The 16,991-nt window shown below is 39.2% G+C and overlaps 1 protein-coding gene across 8 annotated transcripts in view; it reads right to left on the reverse strand.

Moving 5' to 3' along the window:
* robo2 (roundabout, axon guidance receptor, homolog 2 (Drosophila)) overlaps nucleotides 1-16,991 on the reverse strand; it is a 282,117-nt gene that overhangs the window by 27,252 nt on the left and 237,874 nt on the right. For 5 of the 8 annotated variants that reach the window (XM_014014115.1, XM_014014117.1, XM_014014114.1 and 2 more), the window contains 10 exons: nucleotides 16,232-16,313; nucleotides 15,982-16,147; nucleotides 15,667-15,833; nucleotides 14,073-14,194; nucleotides 12,104-12,335; nucleotides 9,048-9,172; nucleotides 8,776-8,947; nucleotides 7,710-7,898; nucleotides 5,918-5,944; nucleotides 2,383-2,425 (listed from right to left, as the gene is read on the reverse strand). In XM_014014115.1, coding sequence (XP_013869569.1) covers nucleotides 2,383-2,425; nucleotides 5,918-5,944; nucleotides 7,710-7,898; nucleotides 8,776-8,947; nucleotides 9,048-9,172; nucleotides 12,104-12,335; nucleotides 14,073-14,194; nucleotides 15,667-15,833; nucleotides 15,982-16,147; nucleotides 16,232-16,313 — 1,325 coding nt within the window. The remainder of the gene's footprint in view (nucleotides 1-2,382; nucleotides 2,426-5,917; nucleotides 5,945-7,709; nucleotides 7,899-8,775; nucleotides 8,948-9,047; nucleotides 9,173-12,103; nucleotides 12,336-14,072; nucleotides 14,195-15,666; nucleotides 15,834-15,981; nucleotides 16,148-16,231; nucleotides 16,314-16,991) is intronic. The other 3 variants (XM_014014119.1, XM_014014118.1, XM_014014116.1) reach the window with 1 other exon arrangement.

Consider the following 16,991-nt stretch of genomic DNA (forward strand, 5'->3'; position numbering starts at 1 on the left):
ATATATAAGAACAAGGCTTTTTTACATTGTTTATTCCAGCATAACTGTACCAGAAACAGAATGCCAAAAGTTAAAAAAAATACGTAAATGGGAATAAACAAATCCTTGACTTTGTCTCATCAACAGCCTTGTCTTTTGTAAGGGAGCTAATCAACAACCCAGCCCACTCATATGCGACAGAGAGTTGATGATGAAAATGGCTGCGTTGTCCTTGCATTCATCACACAACAGAAGGATAATTAAAATAAGACTGATTTTTGTTTGACTGCGTGTATGTTATATTGGGGTAATGAGAAAGGGGTGGAGGACAGACACTGGGTCATACATTTGATGAAAAGTTGACACCTTACTTTTAATCCCTGTCCAAGCTAAGATGGATGGCAACCTTGGGAGATAAAATCTGATTTGAAGCATTTCCTTCTCCCTATTAGACATTTCGGTTACTCGTGATGAGCAAGAAGAAAACCATAAATACTGCCACAGATGCCTGACTCTGAGCTTGCTATAAATAAGCCAAGTGAGAAAGATTAATTCCAAACCAACATCATAAATCAGTTTTTTATGGTCCAACAGACTAGTGAATAGAACTTGCTTTAAAAGTAAAGCCGTTAGTTAACATTTAGAGCAATGAAAAATACAGCTTACAATAGATCAGCTCTCGAGAACATACTATTGAGTATTCAGATCCTGAGATAGAAAGGAATCTCTATAGCAACAAATTTAATAAAACCTGTTCTCTCCAAGGCTCAACCCATTTTCTCTGCCAATATGACTAAATCTGCTTTGCTAAAACATTGATCAGGGCTGAGATAGGAAGTTATTACTACCTACCAATTACTATCCTCATATTGACAGGAGGATAAGGAATGAACCCATATCAGCTTTTTATCAATTTCAATTGAGCAGCCAAAGTCAAACTGTCCAGGTCTACAATCTGCAGCCTATTCATCTTCCGTGAATCATTTATTTTGTGATCGATTAAGTATAATTGTTCAGTCAGAGCAATTTGGCAGGAGCCAATGAGAAAATGGAAACAGATGTGGCTTCATTTGCTATTGTCTAATTAATGCAATAAACATTCCATGCAGCAAATTATCACATTTTTTTTTTTTTTCTGGGGTAGCCGCTTCACATTTTCACTCTCGGGGCAGATGGGGAGGATGCAACATCTGGAATATGGTGGCATCAGAGTGACTAACAGATCAGAGGCTTGTTTTAGAGGTCCAAGCGGCATCGCATTTTTGTGTTGTGAAAACTGTGGGAGTCACTGTTGGTGCAAAATAAAATAGACAAATATAAAGTGCCAAAAATACAGACATTTCAGATCTCACATGCTGGAGTGAGAATCGGAAGCACTTATGTGGAAAATTGAAAGAAAAACACAACAGCAGAAAGTAGATGAGAAACGGCATGGCAAGCGGTGTGGCTAATTCATTAAGAGATTGCTGGCAGCTCAGAAAAAAACCGCAGCGAAAATGTGCATTGTTGCATCCAGTTATCTTCAGAGAGAGAGAAAAAATAGAAATAATAGACACAAATAAAACTGCTGATACAAGATCGCCAGATCGACAGATTCCCAAAAGCCCCGTAACAAATGGGGTCAGATTTAGTTGCTGTTTCTCAGCGAGTGTTTAAGAACTGCAGTTTTACCGAGTCAGAAGTGATGAGCAACAGATAGACTGAAGCTCAGGAGTCTCAGGGGAGTCTTGTGAATACCCACAAAGACTCAGTAACTGGTGCCATTGAGATGTGCCCTTTTTTACTGTAGCCCGTCTGATTTCATTCACTAGCATGCATTGGATTGAAGCAGGCTGTATGGGGGTGCAAGTGGGGTGCCTCCACGCACGCACGCACGCACACACGCACGCACACACACACACACACACACACACACACACACACACACACACACACACACACACACACACACGCACACACACACACACACACACACACACACACACACACACACACACACACACCTCCCCTGGGTAATTATTTTTACATTATTACATGTGCTCAGATCCCAGCCGCCCACGCAAGGTGACAGGCAAATTTATCACTCCAGAGGGCTTTGGGGTTGCCTGTGGCTAGCAGCGGAAGATAAATGACAAAATAAAAGCACTCTCTGCTTAAATTGTTTCTGTTAATTCTGTTGAAGAGATTTATGAGTTCATCTATCGATGCATAAATGGAGATATGGTAGAAATATGTATTTGCACGCTGTCTTGCATCGTAGGTATGGGTATCCATCAAGCCATCAGTCATTTATCAGAATAAAAAGAAGCTTGTTTTGGACCTAAACCTAAAGGCTTTAAAGACAACAAAAGAAGCTTTTATTTTGTTGGTGATGTTGATGACGGCGCCCGGTGAGTGACTTACCTTCCGTTGCTCATCAGACCACCGTCAACTCTCTGGAATGTCACTAAAGTCAGAAAAAAGAGACAAAAAGAACAGAATGAAGTACTTTTATTAATGTTTTACAACCTGATTATATTATGCTTAGCATGATTAGATTCAGTGTTTTTTTTCCCCTCTCTGTTTTGTCCAATTTGTCCTTGTGCTTCAATATCCGCTCATCTTTTTCATTTTTATTGCTCAGCTTGTTAATGGAATCACTATGGGCTACAGATATTATTAGTGTTTTTTTTCTGTTTCTTTTTATTTTGTGGTATACATCTTTGATTTGCATTAGTGGAGATGTCACGCATTCGTCAAGGACAAGACGCCTGATGAGAAGTAAAACTCATTTCATCTTTTGATTTCGCTGCCGAGTTATCAGATTTGTTATTAAATTTCAGCCAAAGAATGATTACAAAACACAGAGGGCTCATTAATCACTTTGAGTTTTCTATCTGCAAGTATTGCAGCTGAGTTACTGGTCCTTCTGGCTAGCAGCAGTCCCCAGAAGCAACACATGTGGTCTCTTTCATAAAAGAGATGTATAGATAAAAAGAGGCACTTTTTCTCAGTGGCTTGTAAAACTCTGAAAATGAGGGATCTTCGTCGCTGTTGTGATGAAAAAGCAGCAGAGTTCTAAGCATGTAAGAACTTCAATGGGTTGCAGGAAATACAGAAACGCTGCAAGAGTTTTGGAAATCACCTCATGCCAATGATAAAAAAAAGAAGGAAAATGAGGGGAGATGAGAGGTGCTTCGCCTTAAAAAAAAGAGAATAAATGAAAGGCTGTTAGTAATTTGGCTCATTTGTTCCACAGATGGAGATTAAAGAGAGAAGAAGGCTGAACATTTTCCCTTTTTTTTTCCACCCCCTACTTCATTCAGTTGATTCCACAACAAGCCTGGGCAAAAGATGGGGCTTTTCTGAGGGTGACGTAGTTACAGATGACAGCCAGAGGAAACTCCCACAACAAATCAGAGGAGTTTTTGAATGTAGCGCCATTAGTGAAGGTGATTAAAGAGTTTATTTTGACACGAGAAATGTGTTTTTTTTACACTTACATAGCAGTTAAGCAGTTCAGTGTTTGTTCACTATGTTGTAATTCAAGAAACTTTTCACAAGCAGGTGACACTGAAACTCTAAGTTTACCTATTATTGCAGGTTGGCCAGAATTTAAAAAAAAAGGAAAAGAAAAAAAAAACAGCATTGAGAACTCGGGAAATGTCCTTCTTTATTCGGTCACAGCCGAAGCCATCTCTTTGCTCCCCCACCGCCAAACTTGCATTTGAGAATCCTCTGTTGTCTGAGTGAGGACTGACAGGAGGAGCAGGCAGAGGAGAGGAGATGCTGTGCAGCAGGAAGGCCTCTGAAGTCTCTATCTTTGGTCAGGCACATTTCTGGGCTGCAGAGGAAGACTTTTATGTTAGCCAGAGTGACATGGCTGGGGCTGTGCTTCTCGCCTCCGTCTCCAAGATAAGCACTTTCTCCAATATGAATACAGATTAATCCCCTTTAATAAGCACCAGGGGTGGGGTGGGGATTGAAGGAGTGTAATCAGCATATAAAATTTTCATCAAATCTAATTCTTGCTGGCAGCGTGCCTCAACAGTGTTCTAATTTACTTTTCCTGCACTGACAGCTTTACGAAACTGAGACAGGACTTTGGATACATCCACTAACCGCCAAAGCAAAAGGAAATAAAAAGGAAGTGGTGTAGAAGTTTTTGATAACACTCTGATTTGCATTCAAAATATTTCCTCAGTCTAACTATATAATATGTGCTGAACTTAACCTTAAATAGTGCGTGCCAATTCAAACCCTTTTGTGGAATACCCTGCTTCCTCTCTGGGCTTTTCACAGATGTGTTTCTAATTTAAAACTGAAAGTTTCACTAACATATTCATGTGTTCAGTGTTCTGTTGTTACAGCTGCTGTGTAAAGAACAGAGTAAGTACAGTACGATTTCTGGATTTAGAGTAGGCTGCACAAATCTGTATTCACAAATAAAATCTGTATTCACAAACAGATTTGTCAAGTTGGTAACATTTTTTATTAACTACACCTTCCTTAGCCTTACTTAATTATTAATAAATGGTTAGTTAACATTAAAAACATTATTAATTAAGGATGATTCATACTTAAGGTACAATTAACATTTATTAATATTTTACACATAAACACTAATTGCTTCCAAAACCAACATACTCATTGTTTATTAATGCTTAATTATTCATGAATTAACAATTCTATATACTGTGTGTATGCATATTGATATTCATCTAAATGTGCTCTCACACCATGTGTTAGACATGTATCATTTGAAATTACTGTGCACTAATCCAGCAACGCACTAATAATTAAGGTTGCTAGTAAGCATTTGTTAATGTAAGCAAAACCCTGAAGGGTCACATGTTCTTTTTCACATATAGAGACATAAACCACGGTCAGTTAAAATGTTCTCTAACCACTAATACATGTGTATGGTGTGAAAGTACATTTATGAATATATACATGCAAACATTCCTGAGTTATTCAGCAAGAATAAACAATGCGTACCATAGTTTTAAAAGTAATCAGCTTTTACGGGTAAAGCATTAATAAATGTGTGGATTTATAACTGAGTAAGTATGAACATCCATAACTGATGATGTTTTCAAGGTTAACTATTTATTAATGATTACGTAAAACTAAATAAATTGCAGGTATTATTAAGTTATCATGAAGACAAAAACATTAACATTTAAGGTAAATCCAGGAAAAAGAAAAAAGGCAGAGAAATAATGTATCTGGTTATAGAACTGGTGCTTTTCATATGTAATTCTGTCTTACTTTTTACTGTTTTGCTAAGCTGTACTTTAAAGCAATTACTTCAGACTTTTTGCTCATTTGACTCAATGTGAAGTTAATCAGATGACTTATTTTTACCTGATAGTCCCTGCTGTGTTTAATTCCGTAAAGGGCAAAATGTCTCATCAAAAATTAAAATTTGGATAGCTAAAAGGGGTCATGGCCATTATAGTGTGAGGGATTACAAATAGACAACACCAGGCAATTAAAGAGAAAGGGATTTTCACTATTAAATGACACCAATGGTCTAAATATTGGTAAATTATGGTGCAACTAAAAGGAATAGAAACATTCTAGGAGGACAAGTAAAATGGACAGACTTACCCTGCACCACAACAAATACACAAGACAAAATGGTCTTCATTTAAAAAAAAAGGAAAAAGAAGCGCTACCACAGACATACAAGCATACACATGTAAAATGGCTGTAGATTTGGAAGGGAAAGAAAAAGTATAAATAGACAGCTCAAGTCATGGCCAGTAATAAATTGAGTGTTTTTTTAAATACACGTTTTAATTTTTGTTGGGTGAATTGACTTCGCACTTATGAGGTTTCAATTTTCATTGGCCATGATCAAGCATGGGGCAGTCCAAGCATGAGGGCTAAAAGGGGGCATTAGATGAATCTGCGTTGAGGTGGGGGGTGAGGAGACGGGACAAATGAACAGTACCTGCAGGGGTGAAGGTGAAGGACTGAACTGCAAAACAAGAAGACAGAAAAGTTGTGCGTTAAAAAGCCTGCGGAGATAAGCAGTGCTTTTGGAGGTCTCTGCACACTTGGGATGGAGGCCAAGCCGAGAAGTGATAAGGGTCAAAACAAACCAGTGTGAAACTATATCATCGCCTAGTGTGCAGAGCTAAAAGCAAGGGAAGCAGCCAGCTCAGGGGCCACGGGGGTAGGGTTGGGCATCCAGTCCCGAGTATTGATTAGAACCGTGACCGACACATCGGTTCTCCTGGAATCGTTTGACTTTTAAAATTTAGATTCTTAGTTTCAACACTGCTGACTGGAAGAAGTAGCCTCCTAACACCAATGAAGAAGAATCTGCAGGTAGTGTGTGTGGCAAGTGGACAACTGATTAAACACCATGGTTCTGTGGGTAAGCAAAGCAATAAAAAATGTCTAATACCAACACTGAGACAGCTAACAAGTTAAACTAGACCTTAAACCTGCAACATCAGCTCAGTAACATGTTTAAGTACTTGCAGCATCAGTCACAGGATGTGAAAAATATGTTTTCATGAGTTGTTTTTAGAAATAAAGCTCTCTTGTAAAAGTAAAAAAAAACACGTCTTGCAATTTTTTATCCATCTAAAAAGTATTTTTGATCTTGTTTTGAGACTGGTTTACTGAGCAAGATCAGAATGTGTTAAGAGTATTAATCTTGTTAGCCAAGAAATTGTCCTTATTTAAAGAGGCCTCAGCAAGTGCCATTGTCTTACTCCACTGTCAGATTATTTCACCTAATTTGAGTCTGAATTTTCTCAAACCAAGTGAAATAATCTGCCAATTCAGTGTACCCCTGTGAAATATAAATTCATATTTGCAGTGTATTCAAGTTCATAGGTTTGATATTTATAAAGTGGTTGAAAATAGCCCTGTGAGGAATTCTGAGTGAAGTTCAAGAAAAGGAAAAAGTTCATATAAATAAAATTCTTAGAGAAGTCAGGATTGTTTCATCCAGAAAGAACTATGGTTTGCTAACCTCATTTAAATCATGTAAATAATTTTTTTGACCCTGCCTCTAAAAAGAATCAGAACGGGGAGAACTGGAATCCAAACAAGGAACCGGAATCATTCAAATTCAAACGAAGCCCAACCCAACCCCACACGGGGAGTGCAGAGACAGTGCCACAAAACAAAACGTAAAAAAAAAGAAAAAAAGAAAAAAAAACACAAACATATAAATGTAATAAATGAAGATGAAGTGTAAACCGCCTAAAATAATTTCTTTAAATGTGTTTCGTTTAAATTTTTGTATAAAATTAGGATTGAGAAAATCTGGAACATTTGAAAGTATTATTAAAAAGCCAGCCAGGTCATTTCATTCACACCTTTCTACTGAAATGTTGTGGACTTGGCAGTGTATGTGACCTTGCTTCCTAGTTTTTACTAAGGTCTCATGAAAAATATGTTCGGGTCACTGTGTGGGTGGAGAGGTGAACACGCTTTGATTTTAGTGACCATGAAACTAGTCTTGTCTGCCCACTCAGCTCCCTAAGCTTCTAACACCGTGGGTGGACTTGTCAAAAACTGCGGCCCTCTGGACGTGTTCTCAGCTGACATCTGCCTCTCCACTGATTTGTAACAAAATATATATCTTAACATTCAGCAGCTGCATTTAACTAACAATCTGTTGATAAAATGTTTCTTCTCCATAGGAAAAAAAAAGTTCAAACAAGAGATAATCAATATTTTTGAAAAGAGTACCAAAAAGTGCTGATCAGTTGTTTCAAGCTAACCTGCGTAGTTGCTCAGACCCTTTCTCTTCTTTCTTCTCCAGTACAGCCAGATGCTGAACCCCATAAGGATTACCCAACAGGCCCCTCCAATACCGGCAATAAAAGCCGGCTGTTTGACCACGTCAGTTATCTGCTCTGTGATGCTGTTGTTCCGGTTTCCGTGTATAATCACATCCCGAAACTCTTTACCTAAGGGCACAAAGACAAACAGACAACTGTGAAGGCGAAGCAGAAGGTTGGGTAAACAGGAAATATCGATGCTGATATGTATCCTTTGATTTTTCAAGGGAAACTTCAGTCATCTATATAACACTAAAGGGCATGGAATATTTTTTTCTAAATCTATAAATACATTAAAACGAGGCTGAAGATAGAAGTTCAAAGAAAGCAGCTTTGATTAACCTTTTAGCACTGTAGAGCTAAAGGATGAACAGGGAATTTCATGGACTAAGAGAAGGTAAACTCGATGTTTCCAACAAACCCCTCAGTGATCCGTTTGCTTCATTGGTCATAATTTGCTCTAATGCTTACAACACGGGTAATAAAAAGTGGCTATGAATGCATTTGATTGCAAATCACAGGTCATTCCTGCCATGCAATAAATATATATTTTACAGGAGCACAAAATTCCAAACAGCCACAGTGATAATTCTTCAAAATGGCAATCTATTTGCAAATATGCATGCAAAGTTTAACAAAATCTTTGAGCTTTATTTAACTTTGAAACTCAGTAAACACACAGCCTTTAGCCCGTGTAAAGAATAACAAAAGCACAAGAAATAATAACTGCAAGCTCAGTGCTCTGCTCTCAGAGATGGATTATGTGAGTGACACAGGGGAAATAAGTACATGCCGCAGGCCAAGTCATCAGTTATGGGTCAAATCAGAGAAAATCTGCCAGAGCTCCACATAAATCACACGTAGTCAAACCGCATTTCAAACTAACAAGTGTTTGAACAGTTCCTTCCATTTGGTGTGTTCCATCTCAGCCCTGATATCGAAACAAGCGTCATTCACTCATAGCTGAACGGTGGAAGGCGTTGAAACCCTTATCAATTAGTCTTACCAATGATAATAGGTTGAGGTTCACTCTTAACTCCAACTCCTGCACTTGTGCTGGCAGCCACTTCCACGTGGTACACCACTCCCACCTGCAGCCCCCCCACCACCACCGAGCGTATGGCTGCATCCACCGTCTTATTCACATGGAAACGTGTCTCATTCCCCAGGCACCAGATCTGAAGCAAAAACAGAGGGGGAAAAAAATAGAAACACAGTTGAATCTATTTGGTTGTGTAAGAGTTCAGCGAGAATCAATGTCGACTTGCTGCAACAAACCTTGTACTCTTGGATGATGCCGTTCTGGTGGTCTGGTGGAGGGGGGTCCCAGGAGATGCTAATAGAAGTGCTGTTTTGGTTTCCCACGGTCAGAACTGTTACCTGCTGAGGAGGCGCGCTGGGAGCTGGAAGAGACGGCAGTTCAACAGTCAGATACACATTTATGCAGCTCTGGCAGTCATCAATAAAAGAATAGTGATAAGTATTTAATAAAAGTGACTGAGAATACATTCATGACATAAATGAATAAAAACAAAGACACAGAGTCAGCATGCTTTTGTAAAGACTGATATTCTGCAGGGATGTCACAGTTGACTGAGGATTGTCAAGATAAGACCAGGGCAGATATGACATGGCCATCGGCTGTCTTTAACATTTCGCTATGATTTAATATATCAGCCCGTGCTCTGGTCTGGTCTGGTGGATTTGCACAGAGGATGCTGGTATTGATTCGTGGTATGACGGCCTGGCACTGTCGAGCAAGAGTTCTCAGTCACGCTAAGACTCAAGCATTGACCAGTTCAGTACACGGGTCAACAGGCTTAGAGGGATGAAGCGCAGGCGCAAAGAAAATATGAAAAGAAATGACATTTTAGGAGAAGGAAACAAGATCTCAGTAAACATGTTGACCAATATTATTGATCAGCCAGAAGAAACTAAAGCCAGTAGGTGAGGATAGAGGAGAGCTTCGAAGCAAGGCAAGTCTAAATGAATCAGCTCTATCCACAGGCAGACAGGGAGAGGTTAGAAAGAAGACCAGTCCAAGCTTTCATAAACCTCTGTTGTTATTCTGATGGCAACAATCCTCTGACCCCACAAGGGGTAAGAGGGAAAATAAATAACAGTTGGCCCAACTGGAAATAACGTTTTAAAAATAATGTTTTCTCATTTCCGCAGTGGCTGGCAGGGGAGCAGCACCACAGCAGAATACTGACAGGTCAATTACTCCTGGGCTGCCTCTCCCTCACCTCACCTCCATCCAAAATGGCACATGTCAACCTGTAAATCTGTGCTCATCCCTCAGCGCAATTGGCCACACCAGCCCCCAGAGAGCCAGAAGGCCCTGGCATGGTAGAAGATGAATGGTTCCAATGATGAACCCAACACCTCAGCCAGATTAGAAACAATCTACCAAGCGAGCATCTGATCAACCATCACAGTCAGGGCCCTCCAATGCTGCATTACGTTCAGTTGATAAAGTGCCGAGTTTGTCCGTGGAAGCCATCACAGACAATGTCGTTCAAAGTTAATGTTATGAATGATTTAGCAGCTTATCATCATGCATATTTGGACTAAACAATACACATTTTTCATTAGAAGCCTTGGAGGCTGTGCTAATAGGGCCATTAGCAGAGTGATGTATGGCAGGCAGGAATGTGACCCCCTGTGTTGCATGTGCACACCATGCTGTGCTGAATGATGAGTGAATGCAAACATTTCATATCATTACCAAAAGGTAGCCAATAGTTAACGACAAAAAGCCGGTGGTGTCCCCAGAGATCAGTAAAGACAATTAGTCTAAAAATGAACATTTAAGCAAACATAACTGATTTCACTTCTCTATAAATAAACATTACGTTACATAAAATATGATGCTCCTAAGTGTCTACTCTAACAGTCGAAATCAGATGGTAGCCAGGGTTCATTTATCAGCCAAGATAAGCCAGATGGAGGGTTACAGAATGTGCAAAAACAGGAAGACTAAAGCAATGAACAGAACATCAGAATGCTGAGCATAGGGTACTGCAGCTATGCAGTTGCCTGGATTTTCCCTGGGGATTTTTTGATTTTTTTAGCTAATGGACGACCTAAGTTTTAATCACCCCTTGAACTAAATTGTTTTAATCCATTTAGTCAGCCCTATTAGTCATCCCAGGGTCTCGAAAAAGCCAGTAGCCATGTGTTTGACAATGTCACGGTTGCGCCTGCAGAAGGAATTGGTTGAGATCTTGTTGGACTTGAATGTTGTCAGAGGACAAGCATGGCGTGCTATCAACATTGCCATTAGCAGGAACATAGAGTTTCTAAGGCCTTAGAAAGATAGGCGAGTTTGCACGTCTGCACTCAGTTTGTGAGTATTTGCATGAGGTTATGTGTCAGGGACAGCTGTAATGTGATGGCAGCTTCACTCCTGTGGCCAGCCTCTGTGTTGTACTGCATATACTGCTTGGCCACAGGAGATACGGTCCCTCAGAGAAAAGAAAAATAAATGGGCCTGTCAAAACAACAGGATGTAAACTGTCTCCAATACGTACAGGCCTGAATATGCTGTGGCAAGATAGGCTTTGTCTTCAGGAGAAAGTGTTTATGTGTGTGTGCGTTATTGACAGAATGTATTATTTATTTTTTTATCTCACTTTACATTAGACGATAATCCATGGAAATAAACTTAAAAACTATAGATACCCTAGTGACGTAGTATGGTATGCATTATTTCCCTTGCATAGGAAAAAAGTATATTCGCAAAATAAATAAATAAATAAATAAATAAATAAATAAATAAATAAATAAATAAATAAATAAATAAATAAATAAAACCTGTGTGACCTTGTGAGTGATTTCCTGCCGCACAGCTCTGTGGCCTTGTCAGAGACTTTACAAATCAAGCTTTGGGTGATAGATTATCTTTGTAGAAGGAAGTCCCTTGTATGGCCAATCACAGTTCAGATATATTGATGCTGATGTTGAGTGATGTTTTAGAAGGTTGGCAGCATCACATGCAATCACAAACAAGCAAAATCAGCAGAAAAACAAAACGGAACTGGGCCCATCAGAAATGAGCACAAGCACACACGTACTGTATATTTTCACATCCATCCATCTATCCATTATATATACCCGGTTCTTCCTTCGCAAGTGGCAGGGTCATACATTAACTAATGAACTTAAATGTGGAGATAAAAAAAAAGGCAGAAGTCTGTGTAACTACGACAGATACACATTTACGTAGCTATGCTACAATTTGGGAATTGCCATGCCACTTTGGATTGATATCATCTTTTGTTATTACTACTCTTGCAATCAACGTGTACGTAGTAATATTTTTCACTTCTCACCCTCCTCAGAGGTCCGTGCCGTCCTGGATTCACTGTCCATGCCTTGGAATTCATTGAAATAGGGCCGGACCTTAATCTCATAAACAATTCCCTTCTTGAGTAATGACAGGATGACACTGCGCTCAGAGGGGACCTTCACATCCTGGGTCTGCCATGGTCCTGGTGAAGGAAGCCCTGACGTCTGTCTGTACAGAACTCTGTAACCCTGAATAAACTGGGACTGACGATCCACCTGAAAATAAAAAAGAAAGGAAGATGAGTTAATCAATATATTTGAGGTATTTTGTATTTGGGCTGCAAAGATTGATGAAAGATACCTCGTGACATTGGTGATTTTCTGCTGTGTGCCTTACAATATTGCATGCATGACACTTTTGAGGCTGTAACTTGTGTAATGGGGCTTTTATCACCAGCCATGCCACACTTTGCTCAATTAACCCACTAACATTACCTCATACTCACAGCTCCTAGCCTAAAGTGTTGCCTTTTCCATTAAAACGACTTTCCATAATGCCACCTTATACAACATGTGCTTGTCCCAAATGCATAATAAATACTAAACAGAGACAATTTGAAGCAGGTCTCAGCACATCTAAGATGGGCTGCAACTATAAGAATGTCATGCAGCAACAAATACATAGACCCAGGGGACACAAAGGCAATGCACAACAGAGGTGTTATCAGCACGTATTTCCCACTGAAAAAAAAAAAATAAAAGAGACAGAATTTGTGATGAAACCTTGAAGTCACAAAGGGTAGTTCCCTTAAAACTCAGGCCATTAAGTTGAACAGAAAAAGCTGAATTTATGCAGGGGAGGAGCCAGCACATAACTCACTATAATAGCTTGTTAACAGTAGAGGAAGTGTGCACTGCTTTCAAGTGAGATATTAAGCAGCTGTTTTTCACCACTGTGGACTGAGTAAATCACCAAAATGGATTCGTTTGTTGGTGTGTGACTTTTATTAATGAAATGATGTGGAAATATAAAAGTGGCGCCGCTGTTTACGGAAAGAACCCTTGATTGATTTAGGCAGACGTGTTTTGCGTTGACTGTACATTACAATCATAAAGCAGTGGTTTAGCATTGAATTAACAACCAAGTCTTGGGGTGAGACTTACTACAGGGGCCAATAAACATGTCAGCAGGCAAACTGCTAATGCTGTTCATTTGAAAATGCACGCCGGCACCCCATTCCACTCAGTGATCTTACGTAGATAACTACAATTGAATGATTTATCGGGCCATAATCAAAATAAACCACTACATATATAATGAAAGAACACCTCAGCTTTCAAGAATCTCAGTAGACTTTTTGTCCTCATTACATGCCATTAAATAAAGAATCCAAGCTGGAGCTGCTTTAGGTGTTTCATTGTGCTTTAACCTGTCATATAGTTAATTCTCAAAGCTTAACAAACACTACAATAAGTACCTGTCCATGATGGAAAATCAGTTGTATGCTTACACATAGGAAGATTAGCTTGTTTTCATAAAGGATAGAAGGAAACCAGCAAGCATCAGCAAAAAAAAGAAAAAAGTAATCCATTTTTTGTCAGCTGATTCATCTTAAACGAGAAACAGATAAGTGAAGATTGATGAACATCCAGATGTCCCTGACAAGTCTTCTGATGTTCATGGTGGTTAAAGGAACTATTTTGCTGCCATTTGATGTTTGGTTACTTCTAAGTCACCAGTTACAATGCTTCAAAGCTGCAGGCGGAGGGAACGGCCTGACTGAAAATTTGCTGACATAAAACAAATGGTGGCCTCCAGCAGCAGCTTCAAAGGGGATCTTTAATGTCAACTACCTTCACTTTACGACGGAAAAGAACTAAAGGTGAAGAAACAATAAAACTCACACAAACCAAACTTTTTTACACATAGTCTAAATTCTTCGTAAGTTAGAATGATAGTCAAAAAAAATCAAATGTACACTGTATTTAGGAAAAATGATATGCTGCACTTACAGTCCATGTGACCTGAATGGTTGTGGGGCTCAGTACGACTGGGTTATGCAATCGAACAATGACTTCACCAAGTTCCTTCTGCACATGTCTGTGGTCAACACCCTGGGCTGGAGGGCTTATATCTAGGAGAAAGCAAAATTAAAAATGAATTGAAGCAGTGTTGTATAAAGTACCTTAAAGTAATACTTGAGTAACAGTACAAGTATCTTACCATATAAGTACTTTGGTGAAAGTTAAAGTCTCCTCTAAGAATATTACTTAGTCTTTAAGTCTCTAAGTCTTTAGTCTTAAGTCTTTAAGTATCTGTTATTTACTGTACTTAAGTTTCAAATGTAAATTTCTGATTTAAAAGGTGCTTAAGTGTTAAAAGTAAAAAGTATTGATGGAAAATGAAAATTAAGAATTTACAAAATGCCATTTATTGGAAGGTGAGTTACGCCCCAAAAAACACTTTTTTCTAAAGGACATAATGACTATAATAACAGAAGGCAGCAACTAAAATAAATCAACAGACAAAAGGAAACTAAAGTTCAAGAAAGAAACCTTGACTTTCAATAAAAGTGAGGGTTAATGATAATGAGCTCACATGTTTACCTAAGTTTACTTCATTTTTTTAATCTACACAAAAATTATCTTTCATAAAGTTAAAAATTCTTTTTAGCCACTTGAGTTGCCTTCACTTTCTTGGACCTTACTGAACAACCAAACTGAACTCTGAATGTTTGACCCCTCCAAACATATTGAATGAAAGATTAATGCACAATATGACACTATTTCCCAGCTCATTTCCACCCACATCTGTTTTAAGTTAAAAAAGAAATAAAAACTTCAGTATCTGAGATCCTGAATGTGGTATATGCGAGCCACATTTTGAGTTATTTACTGAAGGAAACAGGAAAACACTCACAGGAGAAATTTGCATTTAAAACGAAGCTTCATTGAGAAAACCCAATACAGTCATAAATCATACACCAAACTAACAGGGAGAGATAAGACCAAAAAACATAAAAGTAAAAAAAAATGTAGTGAATCAATTCATCATCAAAGCATGTCGTCGTCAATCAACATATCTACATATCATCTTAGGACTTTTAGCTGAAAATTGCTAAAACTCTACCCTTTTTTAGAGTTTTTGCTTGTGTTTGAAAGAGTATAGCCAAAACCTGTGTTTAATTAATTTATTTTGTTGCCAGAGACTTTTCATATTACTGCACACTAAAGACTGTGGTCTGCTCAGCAGTGTAATCAAATGTTCTCTGGAATTGGAGATGGTCATTTTCTCCTATTATAAAGATTAACATTGCATGGAAGTCACTAATGCTGTTATGCTTTCCAAAAGTAGACATGCTTATTTTACATAATTGCTTAAGTGTAGCCCTAATGAGCTGAGCCGAGAAGAAAGTTGACCTCTGGAACATTCTGCAGTGCTTTGCTACAGTAATTTACTGCTAATTGTGAATAGGAACTGATAAGTATCACACTTTGGAGTGTGGCCTTATCATATAAAAGAAAAATAAATTACACTGAGCAAAGAAAATGACAAAAGCAACCATCAGAGCTTCAACCTAATCAATAATCATGTTAGGTACAGTACCTTGTGTTCTGACAGGATCAGACATGGGGCTGGGATCACTCAGGCCCTGGGTGTTGACTGCTCGAACCATGAACAGGTAGATGGTGTTGGGACGAAGACCTTTGACGGTAAACTGGGTGGTTTTGACATGATCTGCTACTGTTTGCCAGCTGTTGCTCACTGATTGACTGCAATAGAAGAGACTGATGTTCTGAAACTGTTTTCCACTGTCACATCATCTTGGTCTCATGGTACGCTACATTTGCACGTGTAGGCAATAGCCATAATCAACCAGTGCTGCTACAAGGTAGGGATTTGGTGTGATGGTACACAGACCTGAATGCTTCAATGACATAGGAAGAGACAGGTGATGCTCCAGTCATGCCCGGCTGCCAGGACAAGGACACACTGTTCTTGGTAACGTCTGTAACTTGAGGTTTAGATGGTGGGCCTGGAAGCTCATTCTCATCAAAGTTCGTTGTAACTATGGCTCCACCTGATTCTGCATGGAAACAAAGGAGGATACATAATATAGACAATATCGGTAAAAATCATTACAGTCAACAGGAAACGTATATTGACCAACCTTTGACTTCTAAAAAAGCACTCCATGACGTTTCACCACTTGAGCTTGTAGCCACACACGTGTAGATCCCAGAGTCTGAAAGCTAGCGTACAGTAGAAAATGCAAGAATGCTTGAACTGAAGCAACATGCAGAACTTTTCTGACACTTTTACTGCAAGAATAATTTTTAAAATAAACACACCCACTTAGGATAATCCTATTGCCGAAACACAAAGTGATGGAAAGATGCCACATGCTAGCCCTGCAGCAGGACAAACTCAGTGTCATTTGTGAGTACCCCAAAGTGCTGACGCTAATTTTCTAATGAATTCTATTTTCTACTCACCACCCTTCCATCACTTTTCCACCCCTCCCTACTTGGTCCCCCACTGTCCTGCGGACCACAACAAAGCCAGGCTAATTAATTTATAGTGAGCTGATAGAACCCCTGGACCGATGACAGCTGGCTTGTCTCTCCATCTCTCTTAGGAACTTTGGTTGTTTGTTGGTTTTTGTCCCCGTGCCTTCCTTCCATTTATTAAATAACATGTCAGTGGTCTGCAGCTTTGTCAAGCATAATAGGTATTCCACTGAGACCTCTGAGTGGGGGAACGTAGACGTGAGCCTCTTAAATTTAATCTACTCTAAATGTGCATATGTGTACACATGTGTGTGTGTGTATCAGTAAGTGAATACATATTCTCTCCAGCAGCTGGAGTCCATCCATTCATTCACAGCTGAGCCCAGTTGGAGCTGCCATGCCACTAAGTGACGCTATCAA

Source organism: Austrofundulus limnaeus, unplaced genomic scaffold (assembly GCF_001266775.1).
Source record: "Austrofundulus limnaeus strain Quisiro unplaced genomic scaffold, Austrofundulus_limnaeus-1.0 Scaffold110, whole genome shotgun sequence".
Lineage (NCBI taxonomy): Eukaryota > Metazoa > Chordata > Actinopteri > Cyprinodontiformes > Rivulidae > Austrofundulus > Austrofundulus limnaeus.